General features: G+C 37.4%; 1 protein-coding gene across 1 annotated transcript in view; it reads left to right on the forward strand.

Annotated features, from left to right (window-relative positions):
* robo2 (roundabout guidance receptor 2) overlaps window positions 1-25563 on the forward strand; it is a 165784-nt gene extending 140221 nt beyond the window's left edge. Inside the window, exons 20-27 of the mRNA XM_015379547.1 lie at window positions 6097-6256; window positions 8348-8611; window positions 10633-10847; window positions 17306-17488; window positions 17913-18071; window positions 19113-19379; window positions 22263-22445; window positions 23323-25563. Of these exons, the coding sequence (XP_015235033.1) occupies window positions 6097-6256; window positions 8348-8611; window positions 10633-10847; window positions 17306-17488; window positions 17913-18071; window positions 19113-19379; window positions 22263-22445; window positions 23323-23324 (1433 nt within the window). The 3' untranslated portion in view covers window positions 23325-25563. The remainder of the gene's footprint in view (window positions 1-6096; window positions 6257-8347; window positions 8612-10632; window positions 10848-17305; window positions 17489-17912; window positions 18072-19112; window positions 19380-22262; window positions 22446-23322) is intronic.
* The last annotated feature ends 316 nt before the right edge of the window (window positions 25564-25879 follow it).

Raw genomic sequence — 25879 nt, forward strand, 5'->3', positions numbered from 1 at the left:
CGATGTATAATGTGTGGTCACATGCAACAGAGATGATCATTTGAATCAGGATAATTAAAGCTTTCTTATAGATTTCCACCAAATTGAAGTCTGCATTTGAGGGAGGAAGGAGGGAGTTGAAACTATCGTACTTGCTTTCCCTCTGAGGGGATGGTAGGAATAATGAACGTCAGGTCTGAAGGAGGAAAGCAGGATGAAAAGGAACAGAAATAGAGCAGCTTTCATGACAGCATGGCTCTCCACTGGGGACAGGAATCTGCTCATTAAAACCTTTCTTAGTATAGGGGACAAGAGGTAACTGGTGTTCTCTGTAGCAGTTAGAGACCCGGTAGACCCCCTTCTGCCCCACACTCTCACCCAGCCTGCCTCTGAAGCTACTTTCAATGTTCATCTGAGCACCATGGTTGTGTTTGAGCCTCTGAGCTCATCCACTTCTTTCATATAAGGTACCCTTCCTCATTAGTTACCATGTATTTCATCAAAGCTTGTACATACTGTATATATATCTGGAACATTCCTCTTACTGAAGTAGAAAAATATAACGGCATCCCTGTTAAACTCTTTAATATGCTTTAAATGAATTCTGTTTATATGGCTTTATAGCAAGTAGTTATTTGGAGAAAAGTATAGCTTTTAATTGAACATTTGACAACACTGAAACATTAGAAAATAAGGTTTTGAAATTCCCCATTTGAACTATCTCTTTGGTAGTCCACAGTCATGGTTCCTCTCTTCTCTTCTGCTCACCAGAAGAGTTTTCTATAGATTGCAGGCGTGAGACTGAGATAGCCATAAAAATAAAAAATAAAAAAAAAACAATAAAAGCTTTTCCTATTTAATAATATTTGTTGATATTTCCATATGCTTTGGTTAGCCATTTTGAAAGAAGCAGTACTGATCAGTCATGCATAGTTCATGCCACGCTGCCCTAATCAGGTTCCAGGAGCCTTTGGATCAGAAACATGTCCAAAGTACCATACTGAACAGTTGAATAAGGGTGTCTTTACTGGCAATCCATTAACTTAAATTGAATTTTTGAAGCCGTTTTACATCTCATCCAGGAGACAGTATCAGTTCTGAATAATGGGCCAAAAGTCCAGCTTCTAGGTAAGAGTAAGAACAATCACAGCAATGATGTAATACAATTAATACTGTTGCTTTTCCATTGACAATTACAGACATGTAAGGCTTTAATCCGCTTGGTCTCTCTGTGTTCCGCATGAAACTGGTTGCATTTACATCGACCTACTACTTACGGCTGGAGCTGAGGCTTTAAGCCCCGCATGCAGCCCTCACTGCCATGCAGTCTGTTACTATTACCTTTCTTTGCAACACGGTGGAATTAAATAAATTAGTTTGAAACAGTAAAATATATAAACTTTAAAAATGATATGATAAATGTTTTTTGTATATTTTTTGGCATAAAATTAACCATTGGGATCAAACATCTGGATCACACAAACAGCATGAACTAAAAAAAAAAATAAGGCACAGCTGCTTTCTGTCTTCTTAATAGTTCTGTTTTATTGAGACAGTATGCTCATGTACTGTAATAAGCAGATTCACATGAAAAACAGTGATGGAATTATTAAATGTGAGCATCCTTAGAGAAGACAACGCCAAAAAACAACAAGAATAATAACACAGTATTAAGTATTAAACACCGTTTTAAACTCCTGCATGTCAATAGATGTGCTGCCTTGTTAAAACAGTTTATGAAATTGGCTGGTGGTTTATTTAATTGTCAACAGAGGTGTTTGAAGCTGTGTAAGGAAGGTTGTGTGTGTTCTTTAACTGGAGAGGGGAGATGCGGGAGTCTAATCTGCTCCAAAGTTTGCCCTAAAGCAACACTGTATAAATTTTGACCCAAGTATTTGCTTAATTTAAGATACATTTAATGATTTTTCCAGCAAATGTGATGCACATTGCATGTCTATACATGTCAGCTGCCCTTCTCAAAAACTTGCCTGTGTAACGTTAGTAGAACAGATCAGCCACTGAATCTTTTGACCTACTGTAGATGGCCATTTTAGGGCAGTCCCGGCTCCCCTTAAACACCTAAGGTTGTTGTAAGACAGCAAATCAGATATGACCTTTAATTGATCACACATATTATTGCTTTAAGGAGTTAAAATGTAGGGCTTTATGAGGACATTTTTGCCTCAGCCATTGTGAGAGGACTATATACTATAATGTGTAAAGCTTCATAATTATGACAATAGCGAAATGTGTTTTGTAGGCTGGCCTCTGGTTAGTTGAGCCAAACAGAATATGCATTGTTTGTTTTATTTGCTTAAGAACCGGTACGGGTTGTCTGCTTACAGGCAATGCCTCCCTGCTTGCCCATTCTCCCACACACATTGGATCACTTTTTCAATGAGCACTTTCTAGAAATAAAAAAAAATATATGCATATGACCCAGCAATACAAAACCAATATCAGATTGCTGTGTAGATTACACAGATGCAATGTGTTCCTTTACTTCTGATCTTTGTGCGGTGGTTTCCATGTGGAGGAGGAGGAGGGAGAGGGCTGCTGGCAGCTTGCATTGGTAAATCGGAGAAAAACATACTAAAAGCAGATTAATGCACCTTTTCTAGACTTATAGATTTATCAGGACAGTTGGTGAATCAAGGTCTATTGCTGTCACAGTTCAGCCCTACCCAATGACCCTTATACAACCTTCTGAGCTGGTATGAAAATAGCTTACCCAATAGGAAGAAAAAGTAATGGAAAACACTCAAAAAGTGGGTGGAGTGGGGCCAGCCTTGGTAGAGCTCAATGAAAGGGGCATAAAAGGGCCATCAAAGTCACATTAGTAACTGGCATGTAGAGCCAGTGACTCACACTGCTCTGATATAAACCTCTCTAACCATGAACTCTCAAGGTCTTTTTTTTTACCTCCTTTCACATCAGTCAGTGATTGCAGGATAAACCTCTTTTCACTTTGTGGCTAAAACAAATGTGCCACCTTGTAAAATATACCCTAATGAACCTGAGGAGATAGATTAAAAAGTTGCAAAAATACACCATACACGCCTGTTTTAAACAAATTGTTGAAAAGTTATATTTTTCAAAATTGTTTCAGGTTGACATTGTGCGTTAGCTGAAAAAAAAGGTTTGATTTTCTTTAAATTTCTTGGCCTTTGGGACCTCTTTAACGGAGGTATTAGCAAATTCTCCTGTGGTTGTGAATCTCTCTAACTGTGAAGTAGTTGAGAATCTCCTTTCTGTTTCCCTAAGCTGTGAGGCTCACTGTGAAAACAAAGCTCGGCAGCACTGCAGTTTAAGTCTGGGAGTGCCTAAACCTTGGGTATAAATACCCAAAGCTGAGCCTATGTTTAGCATTAGCTCCTCTTTGAAGAGAGACCCAATTTTATCAAAAGACAGAAGTTTGCCATTTAATTCTTATAAAGCTCCTGGCCACAGTGTGTATATTTCATATTCGGGTGAGCTGTTGCAATTTCAGTACCAGGCCATCTTTCCCTGGAAGAGGCTCATTTACAATATTGATGGCCAGTCTTGAGTAGAGGGACTGAGGATGATTGAACAATCACGTAGGCTTACTATTTACTGGTAAAAGTCAAGCATAGCCATGGGGCACGATTAGAAAACCCAATTACTTGTAGACCATACTTAGGCTATGGTGCCACCAGCCTTGGGCTCAGAGTTGTTTCTTTTATTACCTCTTTTCTATATTAATCTCATTGTGACACGACTTATGTCTGCCTGGATTTGGTGGTTTACACCAGTTTTTTGCTGCATTTATTTAGAATATGCTACATTTTCAGAAGAAAAAAAAAATTAGTAAAAAGATGTTCAGTGGCAGCTTGTATTCTTTTTGTACTGGTCTGAAATGGTACACTACTACTTTTTTCTCTGCCCTTGGCCTTTTATAAAACCAAAACAGCTATAACTCAATCCGTCTCTAAATTTAACATGAGGAAATGCAGCCTTTCGAGTACTGAAGAATGCAAAGCAAAGGCTAAGTTATCACATGTCAGATGCTAGACAGATTGCGAGCAGTAGTCTAATGTGGTTGGTGTCTTAAGATTCAAGTTCATGCACTGTGTACTCTTATTTCATCTTGCACAGTTTTTGTTACCGCCTTCTGTGTAGGACATTCAAATGTAACTTCTTAGTATCAGCTATTTCATTTGTCAAACCTGAAACTGGTTTTTGCGTCTATATTTAGTATGTTTGATAGTCAGGTGCAAAGTTATAGGTAAAAATGTTTGTGGCCATTGTGTTATATACATTAGGTGCAAGAAGGAAGGTGGAGAGAGAGTCTATGCACATATGAACTAATGTATTAATGGGGAAAAAGATATCTATGCGGGACATTTTAATGCAGCACACAGTCGTAAAGCAATTAAGCCAAAACAAAAAACACCAATGCTGAACTTAATTTTCGTGGCATGTTCATTGACAAAGAGAGCAAGAAACTGTCACATAGCCTGTAAAGGGGCATCAAAGTGGAAATACTAATAGAAAAATTTGCATAGGAAATTGTGTGCTCCTATCTTGTACATTGTGAAGACTTGTACATTGTCTTTCTTCTGGCTCCATATGCCTTTACAGGCTCAGTAAAAAGCACAGTTGTGTTGTAAATTCTTATGGGATTACCTTTGTTTAGTTAGCAGAGGTAATAATAGACTTCAATTTGGTCTTTCACACAGTTGGCTTTTCCAGGTTTTATTATATTTTACAAACGATTTTTGGAGCAGTTTTGGATACTTACAGTATATTTGAAGACTTTTACAAACAATATTCATTATTATAACTAATAATGTTTCTGTTATTATGTTTTATTTCTGTTGTCATTACACCCTCCAACTCCATTGCTTCAAACCTCATCATTCCTTTATCCATCTTGCTTATCCAAACTACCAATAGTACATAATTTTTTCAGTCAGATAGAGCAGTTACAAGCACTTTTTTTTTATCCATTATCTATTGTGCATGAAGTCTTTCCAGCAGCAACACACCCACTAAAGACACATCCAATTTGAGGATGAGGCCCTGAGTTCAGTTTTTCCAATATAGTGCTTGTAAAAACATTTATTTTAATCACCAATACATATACATATAAAGTGACAAAAATTATGCTTTCACAATAACTAGTGTCAAATAAAGAATGTTGAAACTGAAACCTTTTATGCTTGTTGGGTTTAGTAGATGCCCAGGGAATTTAGTCTATTTTTCTGTAACTGGAGCAAGGTATGAAAAATTGAAGACTATACAAAAATTGTCAAAAACTATAATGTGCTTAATGTAAAGTACAGTAAAATAAAGGCCCAAGCAAATATAAGCATTTAGGCTGTAATTTATACCGTATTTATGTTAATCTAAAACCAGATTGAAGTCAAAAATATTTTAAAGAAAATAGAAGTGTTTTTTGCAATGTGACCGAATCATATAAAACTTAGTATTGACCCGGCTGGCAGATTTATAAAGATGGATGTGACAGTGGAGAATTTGGTGTTGGAGGGTTATGAGTGGAAATAGATGGGGTTAGCAGCTCTCCGGTGTAATAAAAGAAATGAAAGTAGTAATAGACTCTCAGTGAATTCCATTAGGGACACACTGACACTACACAAGCCATTCATTATAATGATGCTGGGAAGTGAGATATTTCATTGTGGGGACCCAAAGCCTGGTGTTAAAGGGGAGACTGAGGGATGGGTGGGGCACAAAGGTCCCCCTCTGCCGCTTTAACTGCTGTTCTCTTCTGTTTCTATGGAGATTTGAGGCTTTTCAGCCAATCAATCAATAGGAACATGCTTTTCATCCTTCATCAGGCAGCCTTGAGCTTTTCTATTTAAGCAGAGACAGGCAAAGAGCCTATTGAAATCTTGTGTTTGAAATTGTGTTTGACTTCCCAGTGGCATGCTGAAAATGAGTGCAAATGGATTTGTAATCTAAGCAGCATGTTTGCACCAAATAGAGTTTTTTTTAGAATGCATATTTGTCACTGGCAGCATCTTCTTTTATTTACAATGCATTCCTGCTTGTATATCAGATTTTAATTGATTGTCTAATAAAATCTAATTTTCAGTGACCACATCTCTTAACTGAATGATCTCCTTTTTGCAGGCGGTAAGGGAGGGAAGAAGAAGAAAACCAAGGCTGGCTCTAAACCCCCCAAAGCAAATGGGTCCAATTGGGCCAATATTCCCCTGCCTCCTCCCCCTATTCATCCTCTACCTGGCACAGAGATGGACCTGTATCCCAGTGAGCACCATGAAGGAGGAGGGTAGGTCTCTCAATTATGTTTGTACATAGATACAGACACATTTCTGGAATCAGACAAAATATGGATCTAAACCCCTTTCTGCTCTCGCTATATTTTATTGGTTTGTGCCAAAAAATATTTTAAGAAATGTAATATTTAACAAGGTAATTACGGTAGTAATTATCTCTAAGTATTGCATTTCTTCGGATCTACTCATTATAATCAGCTTCCACATTAATTCCTTTTGCTTTGTTTAGTTCAAATTAAAATTAACAAATGGAGATTTTTTATTTTTGCTTATCTTTCAGTTTTCCTTTTTCCCTTTATGCAGGTCAATAATCAAGTTCAGATGACATTATTGGATGTGTTTGATTTTTATTAATTTTTTTGTAAATGTTATGGGAAAATAAACACAAATTCTTAATTGCAAAAAACTGAACAAAGACATACAAAATGAATAAAAAAATAGGAAAAAAAACACCCAAAACCTTTTCCATTTGCCTCCCAACAAATGTATACCCTACACATTTTACAAAAATCTTGCCATTCCATCCCTTTCTACTTCCATTTTGTTGGCAATAGTTTTATAGCCATGTACTATAACAATTGCACATCAGCAACTTTTCACACTATAAAAAGGGAAAATCAATTATCTTTCACTTTTTATGTTAACCATTGACTCCTGTCACATCATATGAAATAGGAAGTATAAAATATGTGTTTTCTTTTGATGTGCTTAGGATCCAAAGTGCAGAGTTCACAGTATAATGATGTGTTAGGATAGGGTACATTACTCTTATGGTGACATCAATATTTCAGATTATATATTCTTTTGTTATTTGATATGATTTTATTCTTATTTAAGAAAAAACAAACTATGGGCAATTTATGTTAAATTACTTCAAACAATCTTTTATTAAAGGGAGTTTAACCAATGTCTCTCTGGCAGTATGGAAATAATCAGGACTTGTACAAAAAATCATGGTTGACATTTAATTTCATACTTGAAAAAGCTGGGCACAAAAAAAAACACTATAAACAAGACAATTTAGAAATACAAGTACAATTAGTTGTACCTGTATTTCAATTTGAGAAATATGTGGAAGTTGTTAATACATTACAGCCATAACATCTTCTGCAATACATCTTAGTAAGTTGCAGTTATATTCTTTCATTTGTTAGATAACAAATGCATTGCTTGCATGACCAGCGCCATACATTTATGTGGAAAATAGCATTGTATCTCAGTCCTGTTTGGCTTTATTTATCCAATAAGAAAAGTTATTGATCCCTAAATACAAAAAGCTATACACTTGCAGTTAAGAAAGCTAATCAGTAGGGGATGTCACATGAAACAAACCCATATTGATGTATATAAACCTGCTAGATTGGCTTTTATGAATGCTGATTTCTTTCTTATTTTGATGCGTCCTGTCACATCATTCTATGCAACTCTAGAAAAGTTTGTTTCCTAAATGACTTAGTGACTTTTCTGAGGTGTGACCTGCCTTTAGCTCAGTCTGGAAATACACACTAGCTACCTTGCATTCCTGCATAAATCACCAGGTATCACCGATAGATGGACAGGTTTCTTTAAACAACCTGGCAACATTGTGTCATAAATACGGATTAAAGGGTGTTAAAGCACCACCAACACACTTTGCCTTAAACTAATAGAAAGTAATTTAAGCAATTCACAGTTTCCCTCCCTTTGGTGCATGTGGTTCTGTGTCCTCTCACCTCCATTTCCAATCAGAGAGAGTCATCTGATTTAATAGGCTATCTGGCAAATGAAGAATCTCTGCACTGTAAATCTGAGGCTGTTTTAATGGCAGTCGATTAAATCCGTTATGTCCCACGGAGTGTGCGCCGACAAATTTCTTTAATGAAAATTTTTTTATGGCTTGTTTTATTTCAGCGTGTGTAAGCACAGTCAGTGTATGAGAGAGTGAATTCTGACATGCAAAGTAACAAACCCTTCCTAAGTTTAGAGAAAGTCAAAATGGTCTAATGTTCGATCATAGGATTCTCGCTTAATAAGAAAATGTTTTTTTTCCATTAGACAAAAATCTAATCACTGTGTAATTAACATTGTTTAAACTCTTACCACAGGTATGAAAGTGACAACTGGGGCCCACCCATGCCTGTACAGACATATCTTCATCAAGGCATGGAAGATGAGCTTGAAGAGGAGGAGGAAAGGGTTCCTACACCTCCCATTCGAGGAGTTGCCTCTTCACCAGCTGCTGTCTCATTTGGACAGCAGTCCACAGCTACCCTAACCCCCTCTCCCCGAGATGAAATGCAGCCTATGCTCCAGGCCCATTTGGATGAGCTGACCAGAGCATACCAACTGGACATAGCAAAACAAACATGGTAAGTTTCAATACATTGACAATAACTTGCAGGTGTTTTACACCGTCCATATTTTGTGTTATCCCAAGTTTTCTTTGTTAAGGCAGTCTATTCTCTTTCTCTGGTACTTTTTACTCATCTCGTCCCATTCTTATAAAATACCTTAACACTATGAATTGGGGGTTTTGGGGTATACAACAACCTTCTTGCTCAGTTAGGGGTCCAACCTAAATAAAGCAGCTGCAAAACCAACTCTATTTAAAAATCAGCTCCTAGAGTGGCTACATTTCTCTATCATGATGCCCATATACACATAACTAGCCACACACCAGTGTGTTTGGGCATTTGAGCCAACACAACCCTCCCCACCCTAAGCAAGAACATGAGTAACTTTGGTCTTGCAGTTCTACTTTAGGATCTATGGTTTAAAAGCTATTGAATTTATTATGGATTTTAGACTTACTACTTGTTGCTCTTCCATTAGCAACACAAACACCTTTTTTTCACTTTTCTATGTTAATTGTCAACATGCTACTTCTTTCTTTCTCTTTCTACCTTCTTTACCTATATGATAACGCATTTGTTCAACGCACTTGTTTGGCTTATTAGTACACATCACATATTTGCGCTGCAATCTTTGTAGATCACATAAAACGCGGCCAATTATTGTACGTAATAAAAAAAAAAAAAAAAAACGTAATTATTTTACGCGCAATTTAGTGTTTTGTTTTTTTTCTTGACCCTCCCCTCACCACCCACACATGTAAAAAAAATTAGCTTAATTAAAAGCCTTATTTTGGCAACCCCAATTTTTTATTATTGAGATGTTGATTTTATGTATACACATGTTGATTTTATGTATACACATGCATATTTTTATACTGTGCGGGCAGTGCTTTTATTTTATTTTATTTACTTTTATTTATTTTAGTTATTTTATCTTTTTTGTGCAGCACTTTGGAAACCTTGTGTTTATTGAAATCATGCTATATAAATAAAGTGGATTGGATTGGATGTAAGATATAAGAATGTATGGAGCTATTCTTTTATGAAATTGTTTATTAGACATTTTAACAAAAGAATGAACATCAGAATATTTTTTTTTTTTTAGCCCTGACCCCGTCTATACATATTCATTATATTCACCACAAAGCAGTACCTTGTTTACCACACCCCTCTTTACTGTTTTATATCCTTGTGAAAAGGCCTAAAAAATATTAACAACAACCGCTTAGTTAATATAATTGATCTATATTAAAAAGGTGTTGTAAAGTAAATATTGGAAGTGCCTATTTTTGCAAGTTTTTTTTCGGTCCTGCAGTTTTTTCTTATCTCAACTGTATAAGGTGTGGAGATAAACCCATTAATCATTCAACTTTAATAGGCCCAAGCTACCACTCTAAGTGAGTACTAGATTTTGCTTACTCCAACTGACACAATTTCATGCCCATGGTTGTTTAGTTTCCCTGCACGCATACATTCTGCATTCCATTGTTGTTTTGTTCATGCAAGTCAGATGAAGGCCATGCTTCATTCTGTCATCGGTGCAGAGACAGCGAGAGACTTGCATTCATTCATAACCGTGAAGTGGGCTGTGGGGGGGGGGGTGCCTTGTCAGGAAGGAGATGTCATGTTACCCAGTAATGACTATGTTGGTTAGAGAGCATCTCTGACAACAGCAGAGGGCCAGTAATTACAACCAATTCCCACTGCAAACCGCGTCAAAGACTTTGCACTCCCTCTAACAAATGCGATTGTCAGCAAAACAGGCTGCCAGTGGGGTGACAGCCATGTGTCGACAGGCCTACAGGAGGATGCCTTTGTTACATCCACACACGCAATTAGCAGGTCATTGTGTTAGAATGCAAGCTGACCTTTGGAATTAGTGGATTTGTCTGAAGTTATTCAACCATTTACGTGAACTATGCCTCCAACCTTAGCTTTGTATTTCAACATAAATTACATCCTTGCTTTTTTTTCCAAAAATAATTAATATTTGTTTTCCACTATATTCATCTCACTTCTAAACGTTTATTTCCCAGGCACATTCAGGGGGGGTCCCTTCCTCCTCAGGCCCCTGCTCCTCCAGTAGGTTATGTGTCAAGCACAATTGTTTCCGACCTGGAGACTGACCTGCAAGATGAGGAGGAGGAAGAGGAGGAAGAGGACGAGGATGAAGGCTATGGAGCCAGACATCCTCGTGGTATAGAGCACACACCAGGGTCTAGCATGGACAACTTGGACAGCTCTTTAACAGGTGAGATGACTGTTTTACCCTTTTCTGTGCTTTTATAATGTCTAAAAAATATATTGATTGACATTACATCACGTTTAAAGATCCTATGTCATTACAGCTTGTTTTTATAGTTACTCCTAAAAACATTTATGTCACATCCCTGTGTTATTTTCAGATGGATTTATGTGCTACTGCAGCTCTGTGAAATTATTTTTAGTACTTTTAGGCAGACTGTTGGGAATTACAATTATTATTTCTGAAATAGAGATATGAAAGTCCATGAATTTTAAAGAGGGTAGGAAGAGGGGATGTAAGGGGAATGAGGAGAGGGAGAGGCTAGGTGAGCCGGGGAAAACGAACATGATTTAAGTGGCATACAAGTCCAGACTCTGCACCAGCCATATTTTACCAATGAGATTTGAGATGAATTTCAAATGCAGCACTTTTGATTCCAGACCAGGTGCTGTAATACAAGTCACTGATTTTTTTGTGCCAGGGATGGATCCAGGGAGATGTTGCAGTGGCAGAGCTAGTTCTTGACTGCTGCTTACACTAGGTCTAGACCAGGCATCCCCAAACTCGGTCCTCAAGGCCCCCTGTCCTGTAGGTTTTAGAGGTTTCTCTGCTTCAGCACAGCTGGTTATAATGATTGCAGTAGACCAAAAGCCTGTTAATCAGCTTTCAATTAAAATCAGCTGTGCAGGAGCAAGGAAACCTCTAAAACCTGCAGGACAGGGGGCCTTGAGGACCGAGTTTGGGAATGCCTGGTCTAGACCAAAGGTTACCATCCTTTAGTGATGTAGACCAGTGCAATGATAGAGCAATGCTAAGAGCTTAGAGTGGGGAAAAAACACAACTCCACTAAACTTTCCTGTTCCTAAATAAAAGTTAGCTCTCTTGGGTCTCCCGGCCTTAGACCTCTGTAACTTTTACCAATTATATATATATCTCCTTTGAAATTCATGAACTCAAACTAAATTATATACTGGTAGATTTAAATGTGTAAAGGAGGAGATGGCAGAAAACAGCAGTCATCCACTAAAGATATTAAGTATAGGGTTAGCACAGGGACTTGACAGTGCTAATGTTGGGTTTGCTCCTTGAGATTGACCCTAAAATGTAAATTGTAATGATGAAATAACAGTGCATTTGGTAATGCTGAAATATGCCCTCAATGAGGAAAGACAAGCAGCAGCTGTGATCTAACAGTTATTGTTTTTCCTCCTGTCTTAAGACAGAAATGTTTATTTTTATCTCAAACCTAATCTGCTTCTCAGCCCATCGGTCCATGTTCTAAGGGTTGGCAGGAAGGAGAGAGAACAGATTGAAGAAAACTGCTAAGATTTATTGTGGCCATGGTTTCAAGGCTATACAAATGCGAGAGGCCGAGAAAGACCTGTTAAGTGTAGTTTGATAGATTTTACGTTGTTTTTAGAATGTGAAAATGGTTCTGTTTTCCTAATTTTACACTAAAGACTAATAAAATCAAACATTCTCAGGGAAGCTTTAGAAAATAACTCCTTGGGTTTTTTTTTTTTTTTTACAAGCAGAGTGTCTGCACAGGCAATGCGTTTTACTGTTCTCTGAGCTCAAAGAACCTATCTCTACCTGATCAATGTAAGCCCTTAAGTTGTTTTGGGTATTACAGTACCTTTTTTTTTACTTAAGCCAGTGAGATAAAGGTATTACATGGTTTGGTATGGGTCATGTGATGTAGAGAAACTGGTGATATTGTTGTGGGGAATTACTCTCCCATTAACTACGCGAGTAACAACGTTTCTTCCTTTCTGAATTTTAAGGAGAGATGGCCGCTCATCACAGATGATCATTTTCCCTCTTAATTAAAAGCACTGTGTTTTACTGCCTCAAACCATGTAGTGTTTATTGGCTTTTCTCAGTTGGTTCATGGAGCTAAAAGGTATCAGCTATCATTTTTTAGAGTGCTTTTTACAAATATCAAAAATATACTGTAGGAGTGTTGTCCTATATTTTTTGTAAATATATATATATATATCATAAGGTTATGTCTTCTACCTGAGGCCCTGGAAGCTTAAGGGTTTATTGCAGTACCTTAGCTGTTCCGAGTACAGCGATCATCTACTAAGATGTTTGCCCTGAGTCCTCCAATGCCCACAGTTGCTGTGCTGCTGTTGACTTCACCTTCCAGGCTCTTTTAAGACAGAGGCCTTAGTATTTTTCAATTTCTCATGACCTTTTTTCCTGATGTTTCCATTATTTGGGATTGCCACATCTCTTCCCAGCCTGGTGAAGGTTCTCCTTGGTCTTGACCATGGTTGAGTTTGAAGTCTGACCAGTTCAAAAAGGTGTTGTAATACAAGTAATTAGTGGACGACAGAAGAGCTTGTTATGGAACAACAATCTGTGAGGGCTAGAAATATTGCTTGTTTTTGGTTGACAAAATTCTTATTTTCCAGCAAAGTTTACAGAAATTCTTTCAAAATTCTGTTTTTAGACCATTTCATATAAGATTAGTGTTTTTTGGTTTTAAGAAATGTTTTTTTTTTTAAAAGGAAAACCTTTGAAATTCTCTATCTTGATCTCAGATTTTTCACAATATAAACGTTCACAATTTGATAAGAATTTAGAGATTTTTTTATATATATAAATAGTAAAAAGTAAAAAAAAAAAAAAAAGATTTCTCCATTTTAATTACAGCAGTATAATCCCAATTTGATTGAACTGATGTTTCAGAGAATAGAAGAGATTTCTCAGTGGAAAGTGCATGTACAGTAAGAGTAGCTGGAAAGTTGGTCTGTGATGTGATTTGCTGAGGCAGTGTTCCCTTTACTGAGCTCGATGACTTGGAAACCTCAGTTGGTTGGCACTGCCAATACTTCATTATTGTCCCTATTCTTTGTGGGAGGATTTGACCCAGTGGAGTTTCTGTCTTCGAGAGAAAGAAAATCCTAAAAACGGAATTGAAGGAAAATAGAAAAAGGAAAGACTGATGGCTTGAAGCCATTACTCCTCCTGATCTGCTGTAGCTTAAAAAAAAAGAGTTGTGTTAGTAGATACTCAACCTCTTACTAGCCTGTGCAGAACTCTCAAAAATTCGGAGTGAATTTCCTTGCAATAAAGTGGAAAGCTGTTGCAACTTTTGCTGCTGGAGTGCAATTCCCCAAAGTAACATCCAGAGAAGTACTAACCATCTCCTATAAATGAGGAGGCCTGCAGATGGAGACGTTGGAAAACTTTTAGGGGGATTTCCCCAGCGTGTCTGGATATATAAACCACAGTCATAATTTTCTGCCCAATTTCAAAAGTGTTACATGTTATTTCAACGAGTGGTAGACTCTGCGAGAGCAAGAGCAAAATGCATTAAAGTCTTGTGAATCCTCTTCTCTCTTATATCAGTTTGCCACTAATCTATAAAGAAATATATAATTTTGTATCAAACTGACCTTTTAATCAGTCCAGCAATTGTCCTATTTGCTGTCTTAACAACCCTTATCCTCAAAGCATCCCAGTTCTTTGTTACACCAGCCTGTTCAATCGCGTCACAGTGTGTGAGAGAGAGACGAAGTGTGTGAGCCTAGCTCTTTGGGTTCATGCCACTTAGGAATATTCTGCCAAACCATTCCCACTGAAAGCTGTCACATTAGCCGACTGTTCTCTGTGTTACCGCTTGCCAAAGTACCGTACTTTTATTGGCAGATGGCTACTTTTATATTTAAAGTGCTTGCCCAGGTTTTTATGTGTAGGAAAAAATATCAAGCCGCAAAAAAATACTCTACTATACGTGTAATCCAGCAGTCATCGCTCTGACAGTATGCAGTATGCATCTCCTTTATGTGTCTACATGATTGTCCTTTTTTGTGGCTAATTATAACTGCTAATCGTGCAGGTGAGTTATTCGGAGTCTGGTTATGGATGTACTGCCATTTAAATTAAATTAGCAGATTTTTTTTTTTTTTTTTTGACAAGGAAGACAAAAAAAAACACAATACTGTAAAAAACGATTTTCATACCTGATAATAATCTTCCAGTAGTTTATCCGAGGTGCTGTGAGGCACAAAACACCAGCAGGACACCTTTGTATTCTGGCTATTAACTTCCTAATGGGTTGTAGCTGTGGTATAAACTATTTTGTCCTTAAGGTTTGGGTTAGTGCCATCCTGAAATCCAAGATTCCAATTCTGAGGCCAAAAACTGTTTCTTAACAGGTTTTTTTAAACAACATACCAACAACATACCTCCTTTTTCCTGTTTACAAACAAAAGTTCAACCACATTTCTTTGTAGTCCAAGTTCTTGTTTATTCCTGTGTGCATTTGATATATTCCTATTAGAAAGGTATTTTGTCAGTAAAATGCATTATTTTCTGAATAAGCCATAAAGAGTATGAAAGGTTGAGGTCTATGAGACAAATTTCAATTTATGGAAATGTGTCCTATATTAGATCAGGTTCCAACAAGGGCTCACTTTGGGTTTGAAAAGCAATTTTTCATATTCGTTTTCTTATGAAAAATCTATGCGTATTGCTAGTTAGGATTTATTTGTGTTTTTAATAGCTGTAAGGCACATGGTTACCTTGTACAACTATACAAAAAGAGACCAAAAACCATTTGATCATGATGGGAAACAGTTTATATGCCCTGAGAGACACCCTGATTGTGTTTTTTGGTCCTTTTTGAGCCTAAATAGAATTCCAGCACCGGGTGCAATGAGCAGATTCAAACAGATGTGGCACCATCTACCACAGAATTGAAGACAGCCTGATAGGAGCTATCATCCTGCGATGCCATATCAAAGCTACAGTTTGGTGTGGTCGGAGAACAACTGACATTTATTATATAAACCTGACAAAATGTTTTCGAAATGGAACAGTTGAAGAATTTTAATGGAAAATATTATGGAAACTACATTCAAAGAAAAGAAAACTTGCAAAAACAATGTCTGTGGAATAGTTCATAACTGGGTAAGGTCAGTGACAGGTTTTTCAATTGTACAAAGTTATTTTTTAAATATATATGAGAGCAGGAAAATGTAAAAAAATTGCAAAACAAATGCACCACAGAAAAATCTGCGTTTGTCACTTTGAAGGTTTTTGTTTTAAGATTTTTGCTCCAAAATACATTGGAAACATTAGACATTCAACATTAATACATAGAAAAAAAAGTTCTTATGTTTATTCTTCACTTAAAATTGCCAGAATGTTTAACCATGGCTTTGCATATATAAAAAGAAAGACAAAAAACTCCACACACTGCCAGCTGCTTGCTTCAATTCAGTGTTCAGCGAGACGTCACCTGAGGCACTTTTGAAGCTCCGCACAGGTGCTCTCATTGTTCTTTACCAAAAAAGTAAAAAATGGGTTGATGACAGTCTTGACGTTCCACTGTGTGCTAGTCTGTATGCTCTGCATGCACACATTTCTGTGTGTGTTTGTGTGCGGGGGGGTACTTTGAAGCTTTGTGTTCATAATAGTTGAAAGAGGGCAGGCCAGAACAGAATGACTACACAACAGATCTCTCTGGAACAGAGATCGCCTGCAGCAGGAACGAAATGATTTAATTATTATTTTTCTAAGATCACTCAGTAGCTTTATCCGTCTCTTTCATAGAACATAGAATCGCAGCACAGGTGTAAGATTTTCAAACTTAATACGATGAAACAGCTTGTCTGTGGCTGATGCAATGTTACATTTTGCTGCACATAATGAATTGGACAGTACAAGAACATGATAACCCAATGTTAATATATCCAGTGTTCAGTGTTTACAAACCATTTAAAACTACACTAATGAAAGACAAATAGAAGTGTATCATTATACCCACTGACATAAAACGTACTGAATATTACAATTATATTATCATGGTTTTTATTATTTTCCTTTCCATTTAGTAATAATTTGAATTCCTTTTCTGGAATAATTAGCCACTTCAATTAACAGGTGGCTTTCTAAGTGTCATTTCACAATATCCCTTTAGAGTGTTGTTTGGTACTCTTTTTAACCACCATGACTGTCCAGTAATGTTTACAAATATCTTAAAATTCTTTGTTTAGGCAGGAAAAATTCTGCCTTTTTTTCAGCCAGCTAACCTAAGCCTCAGACCACAGCAACAAGTGGGGGGCAGGGGCAGAAGTGCACAATCTACTCAGCTTGGTATGTTCTCTAGACTCAAATTAAGAGGATTTTGATCCGTAGGTGTTTAATGATGGAGTTTCATTTTATTGCTTTGAAAATGTAACCTTTTAACCATATATTAGTAATAGTGCCTGTCGAGTCATTACTGAAGACACATGGTAGAGTTGAAGTAAAATTAAAAAAATCTAAAGCATAATTAGAATCCTAAAGCACAAACAGAAACCAGGCTACCGAAATAGAGCAGAAGTTAACATAGGCAAAGGGAAACTAAAACTAAAATCTGCATCTCCAACATTCTTTCAGACCAGGATAACACTGCCAAAAACTGAACTTCCAAAAGCACATTTAATGAAACCTGTTGGGTTCCACAGGGTCCATGGTGAATGGGTGGGGCTCGGCCTCAGAGGATGAACGTAATTTTTCCAGCCATAGATCCAGTCTGGGCAGCTCTTCTGATGGCTCCATCTTTACACACTGCAGCTTTGCCCAGGCTCTTGTGGCTGCTGCAGACAAGGCAGGATACCGGCTTGAGGGAACTAGCCTCAGCAAGAGAGGTTGGTTTGTGGAAACTGAATATCCACTGCTGCAGTGGAACACTTCTTATTCTTCCTTTCATCATTGGGCTGATGGTTTCTGCCTCCTTGTTTTCTTGGTCTTTCTGCTTTTTTGGATTCCGCACAGGCTGCGCATGGTTCTCCTTAATGATTCTTTTGATTCTGACAGTATATAATACATGGGTGACAAGTTGCAAGCCTTTACTCTTTTATTTCTTACAATCCTTACTTCAAGTAAAAACCTTTGCTTTACCAAACATGATTGATATGCTGCGTCTTTAATGGTATCAATCTCATCTCTAATCTCTGGGTCGTGGTTCCACAGGGCTTTATTAACCAGGCTGCCTTTTTTACAATGGGTGTTTTTTTTTTATTTACTGTAGGCATGTATTTTGATTGACTTATTCATTGGTCCCTCCTGCAGGTAAAGGCTTGTCCCACCGGGCCCGTCCTAGCAGTCCATTTTCAACAGATGGCAGCACAGTCGGCACACACAGCCTGGGCCATCAGAGGGCCACTAGGCCCACTCGCAAACCACGAAGTCAAGGCACAACACCACACCGGAGAGATGCTGGTGCAGATGGTGAGACAAAGACTTTGCATACATAGTTTAGTTAATTGTAGGTAAATTGGTGTTGAGTTCTTACATATATATGGGTACAAAGGTATTCATATCCCTTGAACCACAAATTTTCATTTGTTATTTTTGGATTTTATGCAAGAAACCCAACATTGAGTAGCACAGGGATTATCCCTTCTTAGCTATGGATCTCTGCAGTTTCTCAAGAGTTGCCATGGATATCATGGGTGCTGATCCGATTAACAGAATTGTTTACACTATTTTATTCTGGGGCTTTTGGGTAAATTAGATTGAATTCAGATGTACACTGCTCTTCGTCAAATCTCTTTTGCAAAAGGAATCATACGCTTACACTGATTATTGGGCAGCGGCTATAAAGATGCTTTGCAGCTCTGTGTGGGTGCTGCAAGGGGCTTAAATGTTCATCATCGTCATTAATCATGAGCCACTGTAAAGGTGCAAATGCAGTTATCGAAAACATGAGGTTCAAAGAAATGTTTCTTCACAAAGAAGTTTGGCCATACTCCACAGTCGTCTCTGCATCAAGTTCTAGAATTCCACCGCACAAAGAAAAATCAAGCACCAAACAGAAAAAAGTGGATTTCAAAATAAGATTGACCTGCGAAACATAAAGGCAAAACAGAAACGCAGACAAAAAGCTGGGCTTTTAGAGGAGGAAATTGGATTTTTATGTGCACATAAAGACCATGAACCTCTTTTCTCTGAAGCGCTGTTTCTGCAGCCGGAGAGGCAGCTGGGTCACCCTGGTTGCAATATTAAGTGTGTTACTTTTTGCAGCATACATGCACCACAGTAGCCACACTGTATTCAGTGAGACTTGGGTTGTCTTAAAAAGTTTTTATAATATTTATTTCCCTTCAAAATAAAAAAAGACTTGTATTGTTTAATTACATAAAATCACAATCTAATAAATTGTCTTTTTTATATTTTAGAAAAATTGAATACAATGAAAAACAGTGTGAATATCTGGTCATTGTTTATTTTTACAATAATTTTATTTCCATATGCCTTCTCTTTATAAAGACCTACCTCCTCCCCCTGAGCCCCCTCCCTGTCAGGGGCAGGGCCGCATCCAAGGGGCTCGTAGTGTAAGCAGCATGGCACAGACCCCAGATAGGAAGGCTTCTTCTCTGGAGCGCACACCCATGTCAGGACTCCTTTGTGGGTCTGACGATATGAAGAGCTCTATTGATCGACAGATGCGAACCTCTTTGGAACATCATCGCCAAGCTCAGGAGAGGTTGGGCTCTATGGATCGGGCGGATGATGCGCGCAGGGGCCACAAACCAGGTAAAAAGGAAACCAAAACTTTCTCCAAGCTAGAAGCCAAATATTCTTGGTACCTTTAATTGAGCCTTGTATGTCTTTCAGTGTCAACCACACATCATAAATATGTCAGTAGTTTCAATTGGTTCTCTTTTTGACATTATGCTGATATGTGTTTATTTATGTTTATAACAGGAAATTCACATATTTAGGTCTGTTGGACTTTTAAAAATTACCTGCGATGCTTTTAAATAGTGCTTGAAATAAGAATTTTGAGCTTATTGCACAGTTACATTGTAGAGACAGCAAAAAAGTAGGACTGTGCTTTGATTTCAGGATATTTTTTCTCTAAGTTCCTTTCTTAAATTAAGCTTTTATGTTGTTTCAAGACTCAGCTCTCATGAGCAGATCGTGCTGTCTGCCACTTGCTCTGGTTTCCAGGATCCCCTCCCCCCTCGGCCCTCCCTTAACTTTCCCATTGTCCATCTTACTCTTACAGTGCCTGCTTAACTCCAAGTGATGTAGAAGGCCTTCATGGCTAATATGGACTATAATGGCTTTTTTTTTCTTTGCTTACACCAGCATCAGCTACTCTTCACCCCATCTGTGCGAGTCTGGGTTCATATGTGTGATTGTTAACACTCTCCATGCTGTGCTGGCCTGCCTCTTTGTGCCAAGGCTTTCTCAGACATTTTTTTTTTGTTTAATTGGGAAGTGTAAGACAACAACGGGGGCCACAGTCAGCTTTCAGTAAGGTTCCTAACTGATGTTCAGAAGAATTATCATAGGTCAGGGCACGCTCTATTAGAGTCATTAGCGGAACAGTGGGATGGAGTTTGATGAGATTTCACGTGATGACAGACACTGCTGAGGGTTAATGTTGTGGTGCCCTGCAGTAGGGGATGCTACACTAGCCAGAGGACCTTCTGCCGTTGTATTTACCCCCTCATAAAGCTGTAGGCCAGAAGACCAGACCAAGGGTTCAAGCTTTAGCACACGCTGGCATTGCTTGTTGGCAATGCCAGAAGTTGTTGAGAATGGCAGTGCCATATATCATAATGTATATCAGATGTGTAACCCTTAAAGGGGGGTGTAGTGTGTGTTGGGGGGGTGCTATTTTTTTTTTTTTTTGTGAGTACTGTATGCAGCTAATGACACTATTGGCATAACAGTCCACCTACTATATGTTGGCAGCCAGATATTCCACCTTCAATAAGGTTCAGCATGTTTTTTTTTCCCCTCTACAATTCAGTTTTGTGTCATATTCACAGACCATAATGGTTAAAATGTAAAACTACTCTTCTTCTGTACTGTACTTCTGTTCAAATCATCCTCAGTTCTTGAACAATGCTTTTGATCATTTTTTTGACTTCTCGGTCAACTTATGCAAGGAGCCCCTGGCTATCCTTGCTTTCTTTTTTCTCTCTACCTTTCAGGATTATGGCACTGTCAGTGTCTATTGGAATTTTCAAAAGTTAATGTATTACAAATGCCATTTATTTCTTTTCAACAACATAGTTGTAGACATTTATTTTTACCCACAATGAGAGGCTGGATTTTTAATACCTAAAAATTAGAAGCATAGCCATTCTGATATGTCGAAGAAATCAGATTTTTTTTTTCTATATGGCCACTCAGACTAATATTTAAATGTGGCCACCATCAGACTTGCCTGAACCTTTTATAGCCCCAGCATGACCCGCATGCTCTAAAAGACAGTGTAGACTTCACACAGCAGCGCACTGTTTACAAAAAGGTGTTGGCATTTCTGTTATTATTAGTTGTCAACAGTATTATGATTGCATTATACCAAGATAAAGAAAGATAATAGAAAACAGAACTATTTATTGTGAATTTTTTATTGGAGCAGCGACCGCTGTGCTGGAGAGGAGTCTGTATGAATGAGTATTTAGAGTCTGGATGATAACCTAAACGTCGGATGAAATGGAACATCAGAGTTCAGCATCCAGACACTTAAAAAACTATGAGATATTTATTCTGTTCAGTACCACTGATTTTTTTGGGAGGCTGTTCTGACTGCCATTTAAAAAAAAGTTGTATATGAGTCGCATGTAGATAAATCAATCAAATTTGGGTCGCATTTGCCTGCAATGTGAACATAGTCAGAGCTTGTAATCATCTTAGGATCAGAACCTTCTAGGTTCCAGTCCAGCTTCTGTCAGCAAAAGACGATTTGGCAGGAACTTAGTTGTCAACAGGTTCTTGTAGGATTGTTTCACTTTTCCAGATGTGGCTGAATTAGACTTGTAATAGTAATATGATGTTAAGTGTAATATTAAAGAGGGGTCACAGGACTACAAATATAGTTTTATTTCAGTCATTAGTTTATTACCAATACATTTTAGCTTTATATGTCTTTTTTAGATTTGTTTCTTCCTGTCTTCAACATTTATTACATTGTGACAATAACTGTTAATAACACACACTAAATAAAAGCCAGTTTGTTTAGTTTTTTTCCATTAATGTTTTGCATCAACATGTTTTTGGTTACATATGTAACAGAAACATGCAATCTTATCTAATACAATAGAAAATGTGTTGCAATGATGCTTCTGAATAAGTTCAGTACTGTTCGAAAATAACTGCCTTTACATAAGTATTAAACATACTATTTTCTAAACTTACATTTATGTATTAGAGAGTACTTTCTATTGGACTGATGTAATATTAAAATCTTAAATCTAGACATAAGGATCATCATAAATACACATAAAAAGGTCTGTGTATTTATGTTTTGTATTTCAATTAGTGAAAGAAGTTACTGAAATACATCAACCTTTCTATGAAAATTGTAATTTAATGTCTATTCACTAAGAAAATAAAATAGCTGTGAGTACCTTAAAATGGAAAGTATACATTTCTTTGTTTTGTTTTGTTTTCTTTCAGAGGATGGATGTCTGCCATACAGCAAACCATCCTTTCCCTCCCCTGGAGGCCATAGCTCATCTGGTACAACCTCCTCCAAGGGCTCGACGGGGCCACGGAAGACCGACGGTCCACGACAACCACAACAGTGGACTGCCACAGAGCATGCTGAGTTTCTTGGGGCCAATGGGCATGGGGAGTTATGTAAGTATTCCGTTCATGTTAGCGCCATTCTATTATTACTTAGTACAAAAATGAACAAGTCTTGTTTGTTGATATGATATTTGCCCCATTTACACTAGCCTTTTAATACCTTATTGAGAACCGTCCAAGCACAGTAACCAAGATAACCTTTGAGTGTAAATGGGACATAACTGAACTGGACCAACCAAATTATGCTAAATCACAACCAAATCTTACTAAATCTAGTACTAGTTCAAGAGTTCAACGGCTCAACATGGTTCAGTTGTGGCTTGGTTCAGTTCACAACAAAGAGCCCATGAGCAGACCGCATCATCTCCTATTTACAATCAGCTGACTTATTTTTTCTGGCCTGTCTGGCTATGCAATTCACAGTTCTCTTCATCTGTGCACAACACAAATTTCTTCTCAGCCTATTAACAATAAATTGCATCAAAAGAGCGTGTGTGTGTGTCCTGAAATGATGCCAGGACCGAGAAGGATGCCTTCTTCGCCTGACATTCTGCAAGCAACGAAATATCACTAATATAAACAAACATAAGTTCCTAAATATCCTAAACAAAAATGGCGCCGCCATTTTTGTTTGCGTAATTTCCGCTTTGAGAGCTGTAGTATAGTGGACCGCCTATAGGGGGCGAAGAACCGTGCTAGCATCTTAAATGGTCATAAGGAGCCAAGCTTGGCACGGTTAACTGATCCAAGCTCAGTCCAAACTCAGCATGGATCGGTTTCAGAGGGGTAGTGTAAATGGGGCAATATTTTACTGCCATGCTATTTAAAAAGGCATTTGTACTCCTTTAAGTTGTTTCTGAAATAGACCAAATCATATTCTTTTCCTCAAGTTTTGTAACATTTTCTTCCATTCTCATTTCCTTCACAGAGTGATCCACATCGGCTGTAAACTGGGACCTGCCCTCATGTTTTGGCCAATGAACTTTGTCCTTATTTGTGCATTCTCAGAGGGAAGATGCACAGCAGTAGATAGAACCACAGCAAGAGGCAGTTTAACAGATCTGTATATGTGATGTAAAGACACAAACATACTGTACATCTCACAAAGGATTTGTCCTCAAGAAAATATTTTCCACCTCCTACCTTACTGTAATTTCTTTTTGTTAGAAAAAAGCAAGTAAAAAGAAAAACAAAACATCTATGTGGAAATAATTTTTTGTTTTACCTACCCTTCAGGAAAAGGGAATTCTGTTTCCTGTAAATATTTTCTTTGACTTGTTGCATTGCTATGCAAACCTTATAAAGTTTTTTTTTTCTTCCATTTACAATAACAGTTGGGTTTTACCTGGTTATTTGTACTATATGTGAATTAAGTGGCTTTTTTGCCATATTTTTTTTTTATCCATTGTTTTTCAATAGCTACCATTAATTATTATTAATATAATCATTATTATTAATATTAATAATTATTGTTTTTTGCACTGCAATTTTTGGTGATAAGCACAAAAACATAGCTCCTGCTGACATGAAGAACCGGAAGAATATGTGAAGAGGAGTTTCTGTACTGTAAAGTAAAGAGAAGAATATTATATTCTAGTGTACAGAGAGATATTAAAGAGTAATGCTTTTCTCACAAACAGCATCCATTTCTACAGCTGAGACAAACCAAGTGGCAGACACTAGTTCTGAAGGTGCAAAGCAGAGATACAAGGCCTTAGACCAGATAAATAATGTAGGTAGTTTATTGCTTTGGTTTAGGTACTATTTTATTTTTCTTGATTTTTTTTTTCTCTTTTTTTTTTATACTCATGGTTTAGCTGGTTTGTAATTTGATAAAACTGATTTGATGCTCTTTAACAACAGAGCGTCATATCAAATTGAAATAGTCTCAAAATGTTTCTGCATGGAGACATTCAGTCGGAGCACTTAGCGCAGAGTATTTTTTTTTTTCAATAATTATTACTTGCAAAACCTTAACCTAGTTGTATATTAGTTGAATCCAAATGTTTCTATTATATTTATTTCAAACTATTTTTATGAAACTTTTTTTTTCATATTAACGTAGTCCTTCAGTCTGGTATAGCCATTTGTATCAACGAAGAAATTCGTTGATACAAAGAAATTTGTATCAACACAAAAAAACATTCCCCTTCTGCTGGAAACAGCCGAGGTATTTATATGAGCTATCAAAATAGGTGTTGAAATAAAGTTTAGTGCCTCACATATGTAACAAATGGTCATTTTGCCCCTTTGTCAGTTCTTACCTCTACTCAGGATTATAATACATTGATTGCTAGAAAGATAGACTTGATTTTTTTTTTTTTCACAGTAATCAAAACCCTTCTTGTTAACCTGCTTTAAAGTCAAAAAGCTGATGTAAATTGACAAGTCTTTAAAGTCAGCCTTTCCAGACATTGTACCTATAGTTTACCAAAGGCTCTTTTAAAATATTGTCACTTTAATAAGATAATAAGAAATCTTTTAGGTTTTCTTTCCCGAAGAAGGACAGAAAAAACTGCAAATGCTCAAAGTGTTGCAGGTCTATGTAAACCAGTTGACAGGAAGTGTGCAGAAAATAATTAGGATGGCGCTGTACTGGGGTGCTCTGTAAAAGAGCAACTTTATAAGATCTTGCTACACCTTGATATTGATAATTAGCTTGTTCCCCAAGGAAGTTATGTATTAAAACAGGATTGCGATAGCTGTTTAGTACCCAAAAGGTTTGAAATGGCAAAAGGACAAAATGACCAGCATCCAAAACAAATATGGTCAGCATGCTTGTCAAATTCATTTTCAAGAAAAAAGTAGAAATCGCAACATAATGTGTAGCTTTGGGTGAGAGCAGAAAAGAAGGGCCTTGTACTTTAGTCAGTGGGTCCACTGCCTTCATGTCCACAGCCACAGTGGGGAGCAAAAAACACTTTCTTATTCGCCTGACTGCCACAAACACACACTCTTATCATCTAACTGCTTTTAACTTTACAATATCTGATTTAATCTTTTTCAACAATCCTTTTTGAAGCTAAGCTTATTTCTTTGTATGCCTTTTATGGACTCCAAAACGCTGCTTACAACAATGTTTTACAATTGTAATGTTAAGGATTTTTGTGGTTCGATGACTGTTTGTTTTGTCTTTTTTTTGTACTGCTAATGTTGATAATAAAATGGGTGGGGGGGTGGGAAACTAAAGGCCATCAAATGCTGTTGTACTGTTGTCGTAACGCCATTGTTGTGTTTTATTTTATTTTTTTAATGATCCACCCAGTGGCCAGTGTTCTGGGAATGAGGTGCAGAGAGTATCTCAGGTTATATTACATTCTTGTGGTGTTTATGTATGTGTATATATGTGTATATATCCATACACATCTCCACTCGATAATTCCATTCCTTTTTCATTGAGAAAGATCTGTCATCCCCTTTTAAGTTTGCTATTTTCTGCTGTGGATTTTGATCCTGATGTGCTGGTTCATCCACCTTGAGACAAG

This window comes from Cyprinodon variegatus, unplaced genomic scaffold (genome assembly GCF_000732505.1).
Source record: "Cyprinodon variegatus isolate N-32 unplaced genomic scaffold, C_variegatus-1.0 Scaffold194, whole genome shotgun sequence".
Lineage (NCBI taxonomy): Eukaryota > Metazoa > Chordata > Actinopteri > Cyprinodontiformes > Cyprinodontidae > Cyprinodon > Cyprinodon variegatus.